General features: G+C 32.7%; 1 protein-coding gene across 3 annotated transcripts; it reads left to right on the plus strand.

Annotated features, from left to right (window-relative positions):
- The first annotated feature begins 16,499 nt into the window (after positions 1 to 16,499).
- Positions 16,500 to 22,051, plus strand: LOC120148943 (carboxyl-terminal-processing peptidase 1, chloroplastic-like). 3 transcript variants are annotated; one of them, XM_039161903.1, is made up of 13 exons: positions 16,500 to 16,943; positions 17,019 to 17,138; positions 17,257 to 17,394; positions 17,904 to 18,008; positions 18,102 to 18,270; positions 18,840 to 18,916; positions 19,005 to 19,049; positions 19,295 to 19,378; positions 19,750 to 19,788; positions 20,692 to 20,754; positions 21,114 to 21,243; positions 21,474 to 21,535; positions 21,628 to 22,051. In XM_039161903.1, the coding sequence occupies exons 1-12, from the start codon at positions 16,545 to 16,547 to the stop codon at positions 21,527 to 21,529; spliced, it is 1,425 nt and encodes a 474-aa protein (XP_039017834.1). In that variant the 5' UTR covers positions 16,500 to 16,544; the 3' UTR covers positions 21,530 to 21,535; positions 21,628 to 22,051. The 3 variants fall into 3 exon arrangements, with proteins under 3 accessions (XP_039017834.1, XP_039017835.1, XP_039017836.1); XM_039161905.1 differs by lacking the exon at positions 16,500 to 16,943 and having other exon boundaries at positions 17,023 to 17,138; positions 17,196 to 17,394; XM_039161904.1 differs by lacking the exons at positions 20,692 to 20,754; positions 21,114 to 21,243; positions 21,474 to 21,535; positions 21,628 to 22,051 and adding an exon at positions 20,534 to 20,575.
- The last annotated feature ends 697 nt before the right edge of the window (positions 22,052 to 22,748 follow it).

Genomic DNA, 22,748 nt, shown 5'->3' on the forward strand with positions numbered 1-22,748 from the left:
GAACGAGAAACCCAAGTCAATGACACGTTCGGGACGAATTTTCCTTACTTTGAAACTGCTCTGTCATATTTGTTTCTCCTCATCGGATCTAAAGTTCAGAGTTTCGAACGACCTAATTTTCTTAGAAGAAGTAATTGGTTCAGAAGGAGGTTGTCCTTGAGAAGAGCTTGGTTGGGAAGAGCTTGGTTGGGAATAGTTTTGAGAAAGACCGCGCCTCTGACGCTGACGTTTTGGAGCCATTTTGAGTGTGGATGATGTTACATTGGAACAAAACACATTAAAGAAAGAAAATAGTCCAATCTGGAAATCAATCAAACACATAAAATATCGATAAATTTACCTGAATATCTGATTGAAACTGCCATGAGAACGCTGGTATTCGTCGGAGTGGAAGAGTTCTCTATATATAATGAAGGGAAAAACACGCGAAACTTAAAAAGGTATTGACACAAATTTAAAAAGTGTCGATACATTATGTAGACCTATTTTATCATAAAACTGATAAATTTCTATTGGTTACATTGTAAATTTACCTATTACATTATAATTATGGGTTTCGATGTTTTTGGGATCGATACTTTTTATAAATGTATCGACACTTTATGCGTGCACCTTTTTAGGGATTCATTCTGGACAAAAAGTATCGACACAAGTTCCATAAGTGTCGATACATTATGTAGACATGTTTTCTCATAAACCGGTAAATTTCTACCAGTTACATTGTAAATTTACCTATTACATTATAATTATGGGTTTCGATATTTTTGTGATCGATACTTTTTATAAATGTATCAACACTTTATGCGTGGACCCCTTTTGGGCATTCATTCTGGACAAAAAGTATAGACACAAGTTCCACAAGTGTCGATACATTATATAAACATGTTTTCTCATAATCCGGTAAATTTCTACCGGTTACATTGTAAATTTACCTATTATATTATAATTATGGGTTTTGATGTTTTTGGGATTGATACTTTTTATAAATGTATCGACACTTTATGCATGCACCCTTTTGGGCATTCATTCTGGACAAAAAGTATCGACACAAGTTCCACAAGTGTCGATACATTATGTAGACCTATTTTCTTGTAAAACCGATAAATTTATACCGGTTACATTGTAAATTTACCTATTACATTATAATTATGGGTTTCGATATTTTTAGGATCAATACTTTTTATAAATGTATCGACACTTTATGTATACATCCCTTTTGGGCATTCATTCTGGACAAAAAGCATTTACACAAGCTCCACAAGTGTCGATACATTATGTAGACCTATTCTCTCATAAAACCGGTATATTTATATAGGTTACATTGAAAAATTACCTATTAGATTATAATTATGGGCTTTGATGTTTTTGGGATCGATACTTTTTATAAATGTATCGACACTTTATGCGTGTCTATTCTCTCATTAAACCGATATATTTTACCTATTACTTTATAATAATTGGCTTAGATGTTTTTAGGATCGATACTTACAATAAATGTATCGACAAAATTTACGTTTGAGAACCATACTAGACAAAATGTTGGAAACAAATCTTTGTGTTTATTAATTTTGTCATTAAAAAAGTCTATTTTTACCACCTACATTGTAAATATACCTTTTATTTTAAAGTTATTAAATTTTATAGTTATTGTACATACCCCAATATAAAATGACCATTCAGTCCCGCACATGATGACAATTATGTTAGTGACATTTGGAATAATGCAGACAACAATCTCCATATATCGTAAGTATCAACATGACTCCTACTGTGTATAAGAAACATGTACAACAAACTACTGCTAACTTTTCTCATCTCATACATAATTACATTCACATACAAAATTATAAATCGTATACAAAATTATAAATCTTATACAAAACCCTACATTTACATCATCGCTTCCTTTTGTTATTCTTGTGTCTCATGGCAACTTTTGTGATCTCCTCTCTTAGTTTATTTTGATTATGGCTTACGAGATCGTTTAATATTTTCGATCGATCCTAATGTCCAACAACCTATATTCAAATTGTCAGTACGTTAAGTATTGTAAACCATAACATTCAATCTACGACTTTTAACAATTCAACCGCAAACTAATTTTTAATTCCACTTACAAAATCACCAGTTGCCCCTCTAGAACCGATCGATTCCATCCGCATCATCACATAAATGCCGCAATCATATCTGTTACAAAATTTGAATACCATACATGTCAATTATAAAACCTGCATAAATTAAACTTTCTATTTATGATAACATCTCATACCCATTCAATTACTCATTCATCTTATGCTCCACAAAGTTGAAATTTTTCAAGAGGACCTTTTGTTGAGTTAATCGATCGATGGAATCGGCCAAAAGGGGGGTGAATTGGCAATAAAAATTTTGGTAGAAGCTTTTGCAGAAGATTGAAAGTAATTGGACAGCGATTTACAGTTGTTCGACTTTATCAACCAAAGTCTACGTCCACTACCTTAGCTATCCACAGTAAGGATTTTCCAACAAATTCACTAATTTGTTCTTTCTTTTGAGGCCAAAGAGATAACCTTACAATTCCCTTAAGAATATACCCCAATTCTTGGGAACACTCTTTTCTCAAAGAGAATATTACAAATTTGCAAACTTACAAGAAAAACCTCACAAGGCAAATATGTTTGCACAATTCTAGAATAAAAAAAAACACTCAAGAATAAATACAATTGAGCACAATAAGTGTTCTTGAAAGCAAAATGAATATTGAATGAAAAATATACTTGAAATGCTCAAACTTGAGGTTTGATGCTTTCTCTTTGATTCTCTCTTGATTCTAGTTGCTTGATGTTTCTTGTTATTGATCAATGGCTTATAAGCTTGTTTAAATACACCTTGAATCACTTCTAAATATTGGGGGATCATTGATGAAGTTATTGGAGCCGTTTAAGTGTGAAAACAATTAATATTTCTGCTTGGATCGTGGGGGGAATCAGTTCCCTAAGTGTAAAATTCAAATATTTTGGCTGTTGATCAGGGGGAGTTGGTTCCCTCCGAGCATAGTTGAATTTCTCGGAGCCAAACCATTCAGGAGGAATCGGTACCTTCTGAGCAATCTAGAATTTTTGGCTTTGAAATGTTCGAAATATTTTGTAAAATCGTTTTGAAATTATTTTAAGATTAAAACTTAATTTTACACTTGAGTAAGGATTAAAAATGATATTTGAAAGATTTGAAGTAATATTTTGATATTCGAATAATTATATCGAATATACTTAGAAAATCTTTTTGGAAAATCTTAAAATTCATTTAATTTAATTTGTTATATCGAAATATCAAAATGTTTTCAACAATCTCCCTCTTTTTGATATAACAAAACATTTTAGTAATTTTAAGATTTTATTTTGAAATCAAGTTTCAAGTTTGAAATTACTCCCCCTTACTCTAACACTACTCCTCTTTAAAAACGCTTTTAAAATTTCTCCCCCTTTTTGTTAAATCAAAAAGACTTTCAAAAGATATTAAACAAGGTTTTGAAATCATTCAGCCAACTGATTATATATAGATAAATAGCTTAAGCTGCTAAGATCAGAATCAAGAGAAACGTTAGCTATTAGTTTCATAATCAATATTCATAAACAATGTAACATGGCAAAATTGGTCATATATCTAATTGATGTAAATGATGCAATAATGAATAAATTTAACCAAACCAAATATATAGAAATATAAGTTCAAACATCCATAATTCATCAAATTAGTTCAAATATCCAACAACCAAAGTAAAAACAATCCAAAAACATTCAAAATGTTGAAACAATAAGCTTTAAGTTCAAAGTACTAAAGCATAACACATAATCAAGCATCTGTAGGAGGATCGGGAAGAGGAAAATGAGCTCGCATAGCGGCCATATCATGTGAGAGTGCATCAATGCGTTCATTCATAGAAGCGTTGTTTGTGCGCATCTCCCGGATAATCTCCAATTGTTGAGCTCCCATTGTGGATAAATGAGATTCTATGGAAGTGAAGCGAGAATCCATGGAAGCATATCGGAAATCGAATGTCTCCATAAAGGATCGAAAGTATGGAGGCATTTGATCCTCTGGCTGTGCTTGTTCCTCTGCTCGTGCTTGTTCCTCGTGCTGTTCTGATACCAATTGTTGAGTTAATCGATCGATAGAATCGGTCAAGAGGGGGATGAATTGGCAATAAAAATTTTGGTGGAAGCTTTTGCAGAAGATTGAAAGTAATTGCACAGCGATTTATAGTTGTTCGACTTTATCAACCAAAGTCTACGTACACTACCTTAGCTATCCACAGTAAGGATTTTCCAACAAATTCACTAATTTGTTCTTTCTTTTGAGGCCAAAGAGATAACCTTACAATTCCCTCAAGAATATACCCCAATTCTTGAGAACACTCTTTTCTCAAAGAGAAGATTACAAATTTGCAAAATTACAAGAAAAACCTCACAAGACAAATATGTTTGCACAATTCTAGAACAAAGAAAGAACAATCAAGAATAAATACAATTGAGCACAATAAGTGTTCTTGAAAGCAAAATGAATATTGAATGAAAAATAGACTTGAAATGCTCAAACTTGAGGTTTGATGCTTTCTCTTTGATTCTCTCTTGATTCTAGTTGCTTGATGTTTCTTGTTATTGATCAATGGCTTCTAAGCTTGTTTAAATATACCTTGAATCACTTCTGAACGCTGGGGATCATTAATGAAGTTATTGGAGCCGTTTAAGTATGAAAACAATTAATATTTCTACTTGGATTATGGGGGGAATCGGTTCCCCCTTATAGGGAATCGGTTCCCTAAGTGTAAAATTCAAATATTTCGACTGTTGATCAGGGGGGAATCGATACCCCCTTGGGAGGAATCGGTTCCCTCCGAGCATACTGGAATTTCTCGGAGCCAAACCATTCAAGGGGAATCGGTACCCCCTTGGGGGGGAATCAGTTTCTTATGAGCAATCTGGAATTTTTGGCTTTGAAATGATTCGAAATATTTTGTAAAATCGTTTTGAAATTATTTTAAGATTAAAACTTAATTTTACACTTGAGTAAGGATTAAAAATGATATTTGAAAGATTTGAAGTAATATTTTGATATTCGAATAATTATATCGAATATACTTAGAAAATCTTTTTGGAAAATCTTAAAATTCATTTAACTTAATTTGTTATATCGAAATATCAAAATATTTTCAACAATCTCCCCCTTTTTGATATAACAAAACATTTTAGTAATTTTAAGATTTTATTTTGAAATCAAGTTTCAAGTTTGAAATTACTACCCTTACTCTAACACTACTCCTCTTTAAAAACGCTTTTAACATTTCTCCCCCTTTTTGTTAAATCAAAAAGACTTTTAAAAGATATTAAACAAGGTTTTGAAATCATTCAGCCAACTGATTATATATAGATAAATAGCTTAAGCTGCTAAGATCATAATCAAGAGAAATGTTAGCTATTAGTTTCATAATCAATATTCATAAACAATGTGACATGGCAAAATTGGTCATATATCTAATTGATGTAAATGATGCAATAATGAATAAATTTAACCAAACCAAATATATAGAAATATAAGTTCAAACATCCATAATTCACCAAATTAGTTCAAATATCCAACAACAAAAGTAAAAACAATCCAAAAACATTAAAAATGTTGAAACAATAAGCTTTAAGTTCAAAGTACTAAAGCATAACACATAATCAAGCATCTGTAGGAGGATCGGGAGGAGGAAAATGAGCTCGCATAGTGGCCATCTCATGTGAGAGTGCATCAATGCGTTCATTCATAGAAGCGTTGTTTGTGCGCATCTCTCGGATAATTTCCAATTGTTGAGCTCCATTGTGGATAAATGAGATTCTATGGAAGTGAAGCGAGAATCCATGAAAGCATATTGGAAATCGAATGTCTCCATAAAGGATCGAAAGTATGGAGGCATTTGATCCTCTAGCTGTGCTTGTTCCTCTGCTCGTGCTTGTTCCTCATGCTGCTCTGATACCAATTGTTGAGTTAATCGATCGATAAAATCAGCCATGAGGGGGTGAATTGCAATAAAAATTTTGGTGGAAGCTTTTGCAGAAGATTGAAAGTAATTGCACAGCGATTTACAGTGGTTCAACTTTATCAACCAAAGTCTACCTCTACTACCTTAGTTATCCACACTAAGGATTTGCCAACAAATTCACTAATTTGTTCTTTCTTTTGAGGCCAAAGAGATAACCTTACAATTCCCTCAAGAATATACCTCAATTCTTGAGAACACTCTTTTCTCAAAGAAAAGATTACAAATTTGCAAACTTACAAGAAAAACCTCACAAGACAAATATGTTTGCACAATTCTAGAACAAAGAAAGAACACTCAAGAATAAATACAATTGAGCACAATAAGTGTTCTTGAAAGCAAAATGAATATTGAATGAAAAATAGACTTGAAATGCTCAAACTTGAGTTTTGATGCTTTCTCTTTGATTCTCTCTTGATTCTAGTTGCTTGATGTTTCTTGTTATTGATCAATGACTTATAAGCTTGTTTAAATACACCTTGAATTACTTCTGAACGTTAGGGATCATTAATGAAGTTATTTGAGCCATTTTCTGCTTGGAGCGTGGGGGGAATCGGTTCCCCCTCATAGGGAATCGGTTCCCTAAGTGTAAAATTCAAATATTTCGACCGTTGATCAGGGGGAATCGGTACCCCCTTTGGGAGGAATCGGTTCCCTCCGAGCATACTGGAATTTCTCGGAGCCAAACCATTCAGGGGGAATCGGTTCCCTCTGAGCAATCTGAAATTTTTGGCTTTGAAAAGGTTCGAAATATTTTGTAAAGTCGTTTGGAAATTATTTTAAGATTAAAACTTAATTTTACACTTGAGTAAGGATTAAAAATTACATTTGAAAGATTTGAAGTAATATTTTGATATTCGAATAATTATATCGAATATACTTAGAAAATCTTTTTGGAAAATCTTAAAATTCATTTAACTTAATTTGTTATATCGAAATATCAAAATGTTTTCAACACCTTTCCTAGAGAACCACATGCTTCTACCCAATTGTGTTTCTTATTATAACTATCTAATATTCTCATATGCATTAAAAAATATGAAGTTATGATCCAAACAAATTATGCATTATAATTTACATAATTTCTTTTCATACATACCAATCTCTTAGTATCATTCAATCTCTGTTTAGCTGCTTCAGATGTAAACAAACTATCATATACCGTTGCAACACGTTCTACCATATTCAACACCAACAGATACCAATGTGAATTGGTGTAGTTTATTATGATCATGATCTGCAACAAATTTCACACCCAATTTGACAAAATTCAACATTATATATCCAAAAATATCATTTGCAATTTGTATGGTGTCTTACCTTCTCACTGTCGGTGAATTTCATATAGTTATCCAATATGAGACCCTAAAAGCTCATAATTCCCTCAACACTTACTTTGTTGTTGGTATTCAACGCATGTTGCTGCAATTACGTGACAATCGTTATTAATTTCCCGTCTATAACATTATTTTTCAATTAATTTAACTCATCGCTAAGTGGTATGGAAGGTAGCCAATCTTCCGGAGTGACTTTTTCGAATCGTAGCATACTGTCCAGGCAAGCAAATCAATAACCTAACAAAATTAATTACACAATCAGAACATATTCAATAGGTTTTAACATTCTGTACTTTCTACTTACCACACCACCAACCTATTCCATAGGCTTCAACGTTGCAACATCGGATGCACTAGCGTATTGATTTCCTATTGAGATTACAAAATATATGTATGAATCATTAGAATTAATATCTTGTCATGAAATATTTAAATATCACTCACAAAGCAATATATTTCACTTACTCCGATTCTAACCCACTATTCTATAAATAATCACACATTGCAGCTTCGAGGTCATCAATTCCGCTTGGAATATCCGCTTTTTCAACCTACAATTTTGCATACAATTTTTTTCACAATACCATGATAAAAATCAAATTAAGTTTTCTTTTATTCAACTTACATTTTGCTTCTTCTTATGGGGTGCAGGACATTCCAAATCCAAATTTGTATTTATAACACTCTCCGGTGTATAGATCACATCGACATCATTCCTCCTCATTTCCTCCATCTTTTCTTCTTTATATTTTTTCAGTTCATCGTATTTTTACTCTACATAGCTCTTTATCTATTTTATTTGTCCCTTCATTTTTCCCCTTTATCCAAGTTTTTTCTCAACCACCCCCTTCACGCCCATAGGTTCACTCCTCAATTTCACAACCTCCTTGACCACACCATCAATTTTACTACCCGACACCATCTTAAGTTCACCCCTCAATAACTCAACTTCTTCTACCACTCCATCTATTTTTTCTTTCACTTCCCCTTATGCCTCTCATGCCTTTCAAGTGTCTCTTCGACTCTTGATTGTCTTTGCAGAATATCAAAAAGGATTTTTTATATCAGCCAATTTAGACATCAAAATGTTGAATTTACACTGTTTTCCCTCACCGTCATCCACCTCTACAACCTTCTCTTCTTCATTATCCTCTACCTCCTTGCCAATAACCTTCAAAATTAAATTACAATATTAAGACATTTATTATATTCTTAATATTATTTGATTACATTTATTACCCTTTTTTTCTTCCTCGGTCTATCCGACTTCAACTTCGCCATTACTCTAACCACATCTTCCTTCCCCCATGCACGAATGTGTGCCACTCCGATTCATTTATAAGCCGGCAAACTATCACAGCCCGACCAAAAATCGAACAGTGTAACCTGCATTTATAATAAAATTTATTATTTTATATAATAACTATACTATCATTTAATATAAAAAACAAAAACGTTCTTCAACTCAGTTACCTCTAATATTGCTATACACCCTTTGAGGTATCCCTGACTGCCCTTTTAAAAGGTGATTATTAATTCAATCAATCTCGAATGGACATATTCAGCCAAATTGAATTCACCCTTAAAGCCTTCATCACAAATGAGCTTCATATTTTCCTTGTTCATTGACGTATCACCCGTTGGACATAGAAAGATCCCTACAAGGTACAATAGAACTCGGGACTTCAGGTCATCCCCCTGTAAGATCCACATTTGATATCCTCTTCAACTTCAGTATATGTCACCTTCTGCTTCAAACCATATTTGGAGGCAAGTGCTTTCCAGTTCTTACTCTTACAGACATCTATAACACTTTTGCCTTCGTTTCGTACCCCCAAGACGGCTACAGCACATGGGACCCCCAGAGGAAATGAATAATCACCATATTTACCAATACATTGTTGTACATCAAATTGCTCCATCAAGGATCGACACAATTCCCTCCGATTAGGTCGATCCTTTACTCCTACCAACGATCCAAACCCCATTTCTACCAGCACATTCAACTGATCATTCTCCTTAAGGTGTTCAATTAATGAATTCACCCTTTTTATGATGCACTTTGTAGACACTTCCTACATTTTTTAACAATATATAGTGTTATTATTCTTATATATTTTGTATCAACGTATTTACAAGTTTAATGAATACCTTCTTTTCATGTGCTTTCCTCAATTCTTTGTATTCTTCACTATCCTTCTTTGACTGTGCGATGAAATGTTCCTTATCAGTATCACTCATCGAATTCCATTTCTCCAACACATCATCTCTCACCTAAAATTAAGCATAAGCTTTTCTTAATCATTAACGCTAAATAATACTCAATGTCAAATTCAATTTACATATCGAACTGATGTGTTTGCCACCTTCCTTCATCTTTTGGCATTCGGTCATACTATCAACATTTAAAATTTGTAATCAATTTAAGGTTCTTAAATACTTTAATCCAATTACCATTTCAACAATAATAAGAAAAAGACATTGATACTTACTAAAAGTACATATATCCACCCTTTGGTTGCTTTCGACCCTCGACCTCAATTTCAAAGTCATCTTCGCCACCAACAATTCCAATATCCTTTGACTTCATTTTTCCTTCATATATAAGTTTACGCAAATCAAATCAAATCAAATACTGGTTACATACACTTTATTCAATATACAAATATCGATAACTACTCTTGTAGTAAAACGGTTTCCATCAAAGGAATTTGAATGGCTACTACAACAAGTGTCGACACATCTATACAACCTACAATATCATTTTCTACCTATAATATTATAAACAGATATCCATATTTATTTTCTACCTATAATATTATATAATCGGTCCCAAATCCTTCTTGGCTTCGATTCTTAATCCCCAAACCAACCCTAAAAACCCTAATCCCTATTTCCTTCAAATGAATGGGAACACTCAATACTCCAAGTATCGGCACATTTATACAACCTATAATATCATTTTCTACATATAATATTTAATAAAATATCAATGTTTATATTTTACCTAGAATATCACTTTCTACATCTAATCGGTCTCAAATGCTTCTTTACTTAGAAAACCTCAAACAACACATAAAAACCACATTTTCGATTACTGTAATAAAAAACTATTATTTCGACAACGTACTTTTTTATTTGACTGTAGCAACAAACAAGCAAACTTCGCTTTAGAAACCCCTTCGATGAAAAACTCGTTCGTCCGTGTTCTGAAATGCCCTTTATATTTTCACCGGATATGTTATTTATATTTAATCGATACAATAACCTAAGTGTCGATACATTTTTTAAAGTATCGACACTTTATAGGCTCTATTACTACTTGTCTTTTAAATTCCAAAAGTGTCGATACTTATAATAAAGTATAGACACTTTCAACATATCCGATGGCGTTTTACCAGTTTTATCATTTTGAGACCGGTTTTATTATATTTTTACCTGGTATATTGTTAAGTGTCGATATTTTTTTAAAGTATCGACACTTTTTAGGCGCTATTACTACTTGTCTTTTAAATTCCAAAAGTGTCGATACTTATAATAAAGTATCGACACTTTTAACATATCCGGTGGCGCTTTACCGGTTTTGTCATTTTGAGATCGGTTTTATCATATTTTTACCTGTTATATTGTTAAGTATCGATACATTTTTTTAAAGTATCGACACTTTATAGGCGCTATTACTTCTTGTCTTTTAAATTTCAAAAGTGTCGATACTTATAATAAAGTATCGACACTTTCAACATATCTGGTGGCGCTTTATCAGTTTTGTCATTTTGAGACCGATTTTATCATATTTTTACTTGTTATATTGTTAAGTGTCGATAAATTTTTTTAAAGTATCAACACTTTATAGGCGGTATGACTGCTTGTCTTTTAAATTCCAAAAGTGTCGATACTTATAATAAAGTATCGACACTTTTAACATATCCGATAGCACTTTACTGGTTTGATCATTTTGAGACCGGTTTTTTCATATTTTCACCTATTATATTTCTATGGATCGATACATTTTTTATTTGTATCGACACAAACCGACAAGCTAGGTTTGACGGTTGCCAAATGTTTTAATATTTCTTCATGATTTTCACCTACAACATTATTATTACTCAACATTTCTGAAAACACTAAACCTACTTTTTTAAATATCTTTTAATATATCTAATCATGCCGTATATTAACTGTATATTAGTCCGCGTTTCGTGAGAAATACATTCATTTTTGCTTTCTCATTCTTTTTCATCTCTCTCCAGCACATTTGACCTCTCATCAATTCTCTTTTGTCAGAAAAAGGCTCACTTCGGTTAGCTTTCTGGTGAGTTAGATCTTTTGATTTGATGGCTTATTGATTGTGTTTGGTTAATAATGGTTGATTTGAATCTAGGTTGGGGAACAACACATTCATATCTTCTCTACGGCCCTTTCAAATGCCCATTTATCGAGCTCAAATTCTTCTGCCAAAAGTACGACCGACCCGATAGCAATTATCTCAAGTACCGATGGAAGCCCTTCTCCTGCAGTCTCCCCAGGTAAGTGATTACGATACATCGATTCCGTTCATACGCATTCATATCTTCTCTACGACCCTTTCAAATGCCCATTTATCGAGCCCGAATTCTTCTGCCAAAAGTATGACCGACCCGATAACAATTATCTCAAGTACCGATAGCAACCCTTCTCCTGTAGTCTCCCAAGGTAAGTGATTACGATACATCAATTCCATTCATGTATAGAGTTTTTTTTGAGAGATTTTTTGAATTGTGTAGGTTCAATGGGGTGTATTTCTTGAGGAAATGGAGAGGGAAGAAGATCATGTTCGTGGGCGACTCACTGAGTTTGAATCAGTTCCAGTCTTTGACGTGTATGATTTAGGTCGGGTTCCTAATGCTCGGATTTCGTACATCAAACGAGATGGGCTCACTTATCATTTTGTTTGATCTTAAAATTATAATTTCATTCTAAATTAATTCTTAAATTTTAAAATACTTTATATTAGTCCTTCAAGTATCAATGTCATTTCATTTTTTAACTAATAAAATTAATAATATATTAATCAAATAATATTGATAATTTGAGGATTGATATAAACGTTTTAAAGTTTATGAACAAGTTTAAAATAATAGTCATTGTTTAAGTACTAATATAGAATATTTTAAAATTTAAGTACCAATTTAGACTGATGATCATAATTTGAAGACAAATATAATTATTTTTGAAGTTAAATTGTATCTTTAATTAAGAAAATTTTATGTTCTAACGTTAGAGAGAATATTCTAAGAAATGATTACCATAACTTTTAAAGTTAAACAACAAAATAAATATATTTGTTAAATCTCATTCTTCATTAAAATTCACTTTTAAAATTTTGTCTTATCAAGTTTGAAGACGATATCAAAGTAAATAATTTTTAACATAAGTCTAAATAAAATTTTTAGCTTTATATTTGTATTTATAATATTTAACAATACATATATTAAAATAAATGATATACATAACTTAAAAAAGTTTAATTTTTTTTATTGGTGTGTCGCTCATTTCGTTTTCTTTTTTGTTTTTTTAGATCGATAACGATACTAATTTTAATATTAGTTGTTGACCATTATATTCTTTATTATCTTTTTCTTTTCTTATATTACATTTCTATTTTTTTATTTTCAACAAATCTGTCTATATGACACGTTTTCTTTTGTCTTTTGGAATGTTTTTTTTATCATTTGACCATTTTTTCATTTATCTTTTTCTAAGTGTTGATTTGGCATCGCCACGACTTATCACGAGGACGCTTATATGATATCTTGTTGATCTCTGCCTTGGACCTTCAGAATTTGATTTGAATATCTGATTTACGTTTTCATTTATCTTTTTCTAAGTGTTGATTTGGCATCGCCACGACTTATCACGAGGACGCTTATATGATATCTTGTTGATCTTCTCTGCCTTGGACCTTCAGAATTAGATTTGAATATCTGATTTGCGTTTGTGAATAGTTTTTTACATCTTTCGAGTCCAGTTTGCGGTTTGTTTGTGAAATTTCAATAACTTGATCCCTTTTTGTAGTTCGTTTGTCTACACGATCAAATCTGTTTGTATATATATTTGTTCGAAATTCTTAGTTAGACTTTTTATGTGATCTTAAGTTTTGTTTTAATGATTATAAGAAATTATCCTAATCATGTGTTTAATTTACAATTATTAAAAATCTTTATTATAATTTAAGATATTTTCTATCGTGAGTAATATTAGTTATTTTTATATATAAAAAATATATATTTTAGAATAAATTAAAATTCTAGTCTTATGTTATATATTTTAGAATATTTCAAAATCCTTGTAACATCTCCTATATTTACGTTTGGGAGCGAATGTTATCAGTTTTAATAAACGAAGGCTCTTTTCAACTTTTGCATTCGTAATGATTTTTAAATTAAATAAAGATCGAACTCAAGATTTCTAATTTTAAATATAGGGTAATCAACTAAGTACCAATTTTTGGACGCTTGTGGGGATGCTAATCCTTCCCTACGCGTAACCGACTCCCGAACCTGATTTATGGATTTTTCGCAGACCCCAAAACTCGATATTTTGATAAAAATAAAACGTTTTATTAAAATCATCTGGTTTTTACGGTGGTCCAATCTCACCTTAAATGATTGGTGGCGACTCCTCACATTTCGAAATTCTTTTCAAAAGAGAAAATCCCGAGTCGTTAACGGTCTTTCTCCGCCCGAATGAAAAACGGTGTCGACACTCTAAACCATATTCTGAGACCCTATCAGAATACCTGAACCCTTCACTAACCCATTATTTCCACCACCACCACCACCCCTCCTCCTTTCCCGCTCATCCTCTCACTGGGTACCCCTCTCCAAACAGTTCCGCTTCGTCTTCTCTCAGATCTGAGATGTCGTTTACGTTTTGAGCTTGTTGTCTCACGGTTTTCTCGATGGAAATTAAAGGAAGCACGCACCAGCAGGCAACAACGAAGAGGTAAAGGAAGAATGTCGAAACAACGCTTTATAAAAGAAGGGAAGTTATTTTCTTGTCTCCGAGGCGAAAACCCTCTGGGGTTGTGGCCGCGTATTTATCCAAATTTATTCTTATTCCATTTTTTTAATGAGGGAAAAAAACCTTTCCAGTTAAAAAAACAAACAAATTTAACATGTTTTTAGTATAAAATCAACTCTTCCATTTAACGTTCTTTAAAGAACTTGTTTTCACTCTTACAAGGATGTATTATCAGTTACGGCAATGGTCGGATTTTTGTCCCATTCAAATTCATCCCAAAAAATTAATGAAAAGAAATTTTCCTTCATTTATAATTTGATTCCATATTTTAAGTCAAAATTTATATCCAATCTGACTTTTTATGGGCAAATTACATTATTCATCACTCAACTATCTTTCACTCTTATTTTGGATACTAAAGTTTATTTTTTTAATTTAATTACTTAACTTTCAAATTACTCCAAATTTAATCACTCTAACTTTCAAATTTATTTTTTATTTTTAATTATATAATAATAAAATAATAATAAAATTATCATGTCAAAAAATTATTAAAAAAATAAATTAGAGTGATTAAAATATGAGCAATTTGAAAGTTGAGTAGTTAAATTGAAAATTTCTTTAGGCCATCTACAACCCTCATCTCTACTATACATCTCTACATCTGTTCTAAAGATGAAACAATAATTCATCTCCAGCACTATCTCTACATTAACACCAACTCTACTTTATTCAAAATATTTAACTATTATAATATTGATTTTGCAAATATAAAATCAAACATATACATTTCTAATAAATATCAAGATAAAAAACATAAATAAAACATTCATTAATAACATTGTGAAAATACATATTATATTATGTTTAATTTTTATTTTATTATGTATAAATTACAATAAAAAAATAAAAGATAGAATAAGAGAAGATAATGTAACAAAGAAAAGAAAAGAAATAAAATAACAAAAAAATAAAATAAAAAATAAAAACAACAAAAAAATTATGTAGCTCAGCCACAGTTACACGTCAGATGTAGCGTGTAACTATAGCCACTCCAAAGTGAAGATAAGATGTGGCGATGGGTTGGAGTCTCCAAAGTGGAGATTGAAGTCCACTCCAGCGCAGTGCTGGAGTTGGTTTTAATACTAAAATGTGAGTGAGAAGATAATTAAGTGATGAATGATGTAATTTAACCATAAAATGGTGTGTTGTTAAGTTTTTAACGGTGATATACTAAAATAATACAAAAAGTAAACGCTGGTTATAATTTTGACAAAAAATGTAGGTATTAAAACAGATTAAAAACCAGTAATTTAGATACTAAACATATAATTTACCTAAATCTAAATAATAATAAAATATACTTTTAAGAAAAAAATTATAATACTTATCATCAAAAGTTATCTAAATGAACAAACTGTGTAATTTGTAGACGAGTTTTATTATTAAGCCAAGATGAGTAATTACCCTTCACCTTATTGTCCTCTCGATAATGATTGTGGTACCCAATCAAGGTCACGTTATTTTCCTCGAACTCAAATTAATGTTGTTTGTAATGATGTGTGGCACTATTTTATGTTCTTTTTTATTTTTTTACGTAAAAAGAAAATTTTATTTATTGAATTTATAAGTGATGTCAATTGAAAAATTAATATAATTTATTTCAGCCCATTCATGTTTCAATTAATTTATATAAATATTTAGAGGAAACACATCAAAATATGAATATAAAACATAAACCCTCTAAATTTTTTAAAAAAAATTCATAATAAAATATTAATTTTATGATACAATAATATATATATATATATCACTAAAAATAATATTATTCTTTAGAAACTAATTTAGACATTAATATGGATGAAGTGAGTTTAACTATAAAAGAATTTTTATTATTTCTTAACGTCTCAAATTAAAGTATCAATAATATTAGAAATATAAATGTCAACCGATTAATAATTATCTTTAAACATAAATAAACTTTTATTTATCTAAAATTAATAAAAAAAAAAGAGTAATTTATACATTAAATCTTTTCACTTTTTATTTTCCACCTTTGAATTCACACGCGAATGCAAACAGTATATAGCTTCTATGAAGTCAGCAGTGACTCTAACCCCATCTCTTTACTATCCAAAAGAAAGAGGATGAGAATCCTACTCTGCAACTTCAACTCTCCACCTTCACTCACCCCAACGCCACCTCAGAAACCACCTTCATTTCCCACGGGCGCCGCTGTTTGGGCCAAGAAAACCCTGGTCACCGCACTTACCGGTGCTCTCTCCTTAACTCTCTTAGTTTCTTCCCCATCTCCTTCCCTCTCCAGAGAATCGCAGTCTTTTCAATCTCCTCGACCACCTCAAGCTTCAACTCCGCTACCCGATCGTTGCACCGGAGAAAATGAACAACTACAAGAAGAAGAAGATAAGGTTGAGCTCAAACCTGAATTCGTCACCAACGAAGAAATCGTACAAGAAGCTTGGCAGATCGTTAATGATAGCTTTCTTGATACTGGTCGCCACCGTTGGTCTCCTCTATCATGGGAGGTAAATTTTTATTCTTATCTTCTTTTTGTGGCTAAAATTTCCCATTTTTATAAAAATATTACTTGATTGTCGAAGCAAAAAAGAGAGGATATTTTGGGGACTTCGATTCAAACGAGGTCTAAGGCTCACGAGTTAATCAAAAGAATGCTGGCAAGTTTAGGCGACCCTTACACGCGATTCCTCTCACCAGCCGAGGTAATTCTTTACTAAATCACCTTAAAGCTTTACATATTTTACTTATGGATTTTTTAGTTTTTTCCCCTTTTTACATGGCAATTGGCATTTCGGGTCACTTTTTTGTCACCTTTGAAAGTTCTCGAAGATGGCGAGGTATGACATCACTGGTATTGGAATAAACATTAGGGAAGTTTCAGATGCTATTGGAGGCGTAAAACTGAAGGTGCAAGGACTTATATTGGATGGACCTGCTCATACTGCGGGAGTAAGACAGGTCGAGTATATCCGTAGTACTGCAACTGCAATACTTGCATTGGTCAATTTCTCGTTTGGCTGTAACAACGAACTACATATTTATTTTGAGTACCTTTTCCTGGTCATTTATCCTTAGAAAAAAGAAATTCTGATATTTTGGTTACTGCTTAGCTGACTTGGTGCTGTTTCCCACTTTTCTAACATCCCAGTTTTACATGGACTTATATGAATGGCCAAGTCATAGGTATAATTTTTTTTTTTTTGCATTGAATGGTATTCGATGAAAAAGTGAGTAGAACTACAAATCCAAGATGTGGAGGGTGAGAGTGATTGCAGGAGAACAATGATATTATGGAGACTGGAGAGTGAAAATTGGTGGTGCCTAACTTATTTAATAGGATAAATAATTATCTTGTATTTTGCAGCGAAATTGGAAGGTTGTATTTGCAAGTGTTGATTTAATGTTTCTCTGTAGTGTACATGTGCATGGTTGATACGTGTCCTAATGTTAGTAATTTCTTTTTATAGGGAGATGAAGTTTTAGCTGTCAATGGAGAAGATGTCATGGGGAAATCAGCCTTTGAAGTATCATCTTTATTACAAGGTCCTAATGAAACCTTTGTGACCATTAAGGTTGTGCTCTTTTTTACCCTTGTGAATATAGCAGTTCATTGTTAATCTTTATCGATGTTCCATCTTCATCCAATGATCCACCCTCAATTTTAGGTCAGGCATGGCAATTGTGGACCTACTGAATCCCTAGAAATCCAAAGACAACTTGTTGCTCGAACACCTGTTTTCTATCGGTTGGAACAAATTAATAACGGCTCCAGTTCTGTTGGGTATATGAGGCTAAAAGAGTTCAATGCCTTGGCTAGAAAAGATTTGGTCATTGGTAATGTTTATTTTTTTAGTGGATGTTGCTTGATTGCTATTTCCTATAAACATGTTTGTGATGAACAAAATTAAAATTTATTTTATTATTTATGTGTCTTTTAGTCTTTGGAAATTAGTGCGAGATATGGGTCATATGACTGTCTATTACCCTCCCTCTTTCTCCCTCGCACTGTCACATACATACTGCTTCCGGAATTGAAGCTATAGTGATAAACAAAGCAAATTGATGGGGGCCAACTTTATTATATAATAGGAAGTGAATTGTTTTGAGCACACAAAAAGGAATACAAGCGTTTATGACATGTTTGTGGTCAATGGTTGCTTCCATCTTTAAACAAACTTCTTGAGACATAAGTTATCAAAGCATGTAAAAGTATATTTTTTTTCTCTATTCATAGTTATCCTGCTTTGATGATTTAAGAGTTTTGTTTCTCCAACTATTGATATCCTTTGTCTTGTGGCTTGAAACTGTGATGCTAATACTAGTTTAACTATGTTCATGGGGTTGACTTCTGCTTCTCCTATTTACATACTCTGTTAGATTAATAGAAATAATCTCCACTGCAGCAATGAAGCGACTTCAAGATATGGGTGCTTCATATTTCATTTTGGATCTTAGAGACAATCTTGGAGGACTAGTACAGGTTTGTTTGCTTTTGCCTTCCCAGTTAGTTTTACCTTTCTATCTGACATTTATGTTTGGCCATAATCATCTGTTTTTGTGCATTTCAGGCTGGAATTGAAATTTCCAAGCTATTTTTGAATAAAGGGGAGATGGTATGTCACTCATTACCGATTTAAACTATAAAGAAAGCTGACCGCTTCTCTCTCAATCTCTATTTTTATAAATGTGCATGCTTAATATATTTTGAGCTATTTTCTTCATCCCTGTATTTAGCCCTGTGAAAGTATATCGCATATGATGCAACTACTACACGAAAAACATTTTTTGATGCATATATTTGATTTTTATGACTGATTATGTAGTTTTGGTGTTTTTTCTTGCTGGTAAAACTGAGCAGATCATTTACACAGTTGGGAGGGATCCACAGTACCAGAATAATGTTGTTGCTGATACTACCCCGTTGGTTACATTGCCTGTAGTTGTACGCACCTTTTCATCATCCTTATATCTGTGCTTTTAGTTTGTTCTTTATGAAATGTATGTCTTTCCCATTGGATCCTAGAAAACTCTATTCATTCAGTGGTCAGTGCTAATTTTGCTGAAGTGGTTCAAAAAGAAATGTCTTAAAGAACTAGAATTGGATTGGTGACTGTCTTCATGGTAGATTTGAATTTCCGGGGCTTCTCTAACCATGGAAAAAATAAGAATTTTCAAGCACTTACCTAGACATTTAACAGTAGAAATACGAATTAACACTTGGTGTTCTCTGCAACACATAGAGAAGCCTGTAAAATTGTTAGTCCTTAATTTGTTGTTCAGATGAAATCAGCTGGGTAGTAATCTTCTGTGCAGGTTTTGGTGAATAACAGAACTGCTAGTGCAAGTGAAATTGTGAGTAGACCGGTTGCCCCCTTATATATGATTGCTTGTCTTTTCACAATGGGATAATGTCTTGCATACCCCCTGACCTGTTAGAAAATTTCTATTATGGTACTTTGAAAATGTTTTATCAGGTATTTTCCTCAACTTCCAATCCATGTATCAATATCCTAACGGCCAAACACCATCCCTATATTAATTACGTAGTTTGACACATGCGGGGGATACGTGGCAACCGAGTAGCTTCCATAATTTATTAAAAAATTATTTTTAGCTATGTTAAAAAAATAGTTTTAGCTTTTTTTCCCCCTTTACTCAACCCCTTAGACTTCTCTCCTTGATTCCCCTATCCTCCCCCACTATGGACTGATCTAGTCATTAGCTGACAAGGTTTTCCCAGACTAGGTGGGCCCTGACTGATCAGGCCATTTCCGATCTCTTTGAAGATTAGCCAATATCCCTGTGGCATGATCCAGTCATTGGTGAGGAAGGATAGCGGAAGAGAAGAAAAAGGAGAGTAAATGAAAGATTATTTAAAATGGATTTTTTATGTTATGTGTTGTATTTTCCTAAAATATAATATATCTATATATCTATATATCTATTCAAAGAAATCAATTTTAAAATGTATGCCAATTTTATCTTTTTGCCTTTTCTCATAATGTTATGTGGTAGTCCCATGTTATCTACGTGTGCAATATTCATGTATGCCAATTTTTTGTTGATTGGCTTCCACATCATCGATAATTGTTAACAGTGTAAGGCCATGGGGAGGTTGATGTACAAATTGAAAGTTTAGGTACCTAATTATACATATATACTTAAATTCGGGTGCCACATTAGACATTTTCTAATATGTCAGTGGCAATTTCCCTTTCACAGTTGCATTTATTCTAAATTGTCTTGTTACTTCAGGTTGCATCAGCACTTCATGATAATTGTAGAGCAGTTCTTGTTGGGGATAGGACTTTTGGGAAGGTTTGCAGTTTATCTCATTTGCCGCAACTCAAGTCCCCCCTCAGTTCTCTTTTCTTTATCATTTGTCTATCATGGACACCCCTGCCCAATCAAATTGAAATGAATTTTAAACTGTCTACTTGGTGTCTTTGACTCGCTGTTTTGGGGACCACAATGAATTTTGTTCATGGCTGGAAACTGGAATCATTATTTTGGTCAAATGGAAGGCCGTGTTTAAAGTTTTTCATGCTAAAAGGATTGAGTTCAAGTCTTTTACTGATCTAGTTATTGAACTTATGGAAATAAATATTAGCCTTGATTATATATCTTGAAAATTTTGTCTTCCAGAATCTGATATAATCCCGTATTGTCTGTTGCAGGGTCTAATTCAATCTATCTTCGAACTTCGTGATGGATCTGGTGTGGTTGTCACTGTCGGAAAGTATGTGACACCAAATCAGATGGATATCAATGGCAATGGAATAGAACCTGACTATAGAAACTTCCCAGGTAGTTTACGTCTTTCACGGTTCAAGGGGAGAGGAGTTAATTGCATTACTTGAGCTCTCATGCAAGGAATCCTAAAACTATGTTCCTCATTTAAAAAAATCCATCTTTATTACTTCCAGGTGTTCAAAACTCCAAATGTAAACCCAAAGGCCACCTTAGATTTCCTAGCACTAAAAATGAATTGAAACTGGCCGATCTTCAATATCTGATTAACAGTTCTGTATATGCAGCTTGGAGTGATGTTGCACAGCATCTGTCGAGATGCAATTCACTTCGACAGGGTTAGAAGAAGGTTTTTCCTTGTCCTTTTTTGTTTCTTTTTCAACTATTTCCCCCCTCTTCCTGGTCAGATATTTACTATACAAATGGTATGGAATTCTGCAGTTAAATGGAGGCATGGTCTGGATTTGCTGGTCCAGTATGTGCACTTGATGGATTCAAGATGAAAATACAGACTTAAGAGCTGATTTGCTTGCATGCAGGCTTTTGACAAATGCCCCATCTGAAAATCCAGTAAAAAGTCAAAGTGAAATTACAGTAGAGATTTGCTGGATTCAGAGTTTTAGCGGATACAATACCAGCTGAAGTAAAAGGGACTGCCAAGACGGATTTACCGCGAGGCAACGAAGCAATTGCCCCAACTGAAAATCCTTTATATAATACTATTATCATCATCATCAAATTAAAAGAAAACTCAGTTATCAATACAAAGTAGTTAACTCATTTCTTACAGGAATTTCAGCTCATGTATGCTTTGTTTCACAAAAAATGATTTTTTTGTTGCTGAGGAAGTTGATATATTTTGTTATTTGCATAGCATTTATACACTATTACCCCCTTTACTTTTTCTTTCTTTACCTTTACAATTTATGAATTGAAAGAAGAGATGACATTTGGCAAGATTTAAAATGTAATGTTTAAGGTGTCAATAAAAAGCTTCAAGCATTTGCTTCATTAAGATGTTGGCATCCCTTTTCTGTATCAAAATCATAATAAAAATATCCTCTGCCAGCCTTTAGCCTTTTTCTGATTCAGTCCTAGAAGCAGTAGGAGAGACAGACAGACAGAGAGCCAGCCCACACATCAGTGTCTTAATTAAACACATAGTACATGATTTAAGAAGCACTAGATTTAAATTCCAGGCAGACAACCCTTTTTTCTTGCCTTTTCCTACTTGATACATTAATTTCCCCTTCTTTTGGTTGCTTGCTAATCCCAACATCCCGATGCCTCCTTTCTCAAGTTTTCTTATATTCTGCTTTCTCTGTTTCCATATCTTCTATCCAAGGAAGCTTGGATTCTTCATGTTTCCATTTTATGTTATTTTATTTTATGGAAGGGTGATTACTAGACCCTTCTTTGCGATACTTCCATTGGCCCTTTGTTTTTATTATATAAATACCTATTAGCTTCTACATTATTGTTCTTACTAAACAAGATTTTCATTACATGCTCTACTATACAAGCACATTCAAGCCATGGGTTTTAGACTTGTTCAGTTTCTT

The sequence above is a fragment of the Hibiscus syriacus genome, unplaced genomic scaffold (genome assembly GCF_006381635.1).
Source record: "Hibiscus syriacus cultivar Baekdansim isolate YM2019G1 unplaced genomic scaffold, ASM638163v2 tig00110988_pilon, whole genome shotgun sequence".
Taxonomy (NCBI): domain Eukaryota; kingdom Viridiplantae; phylum Streptophyta; class Magnoliopsida; order Malvales; family Malvaceae; genus Hibiscus; species Hibiscus syriacus.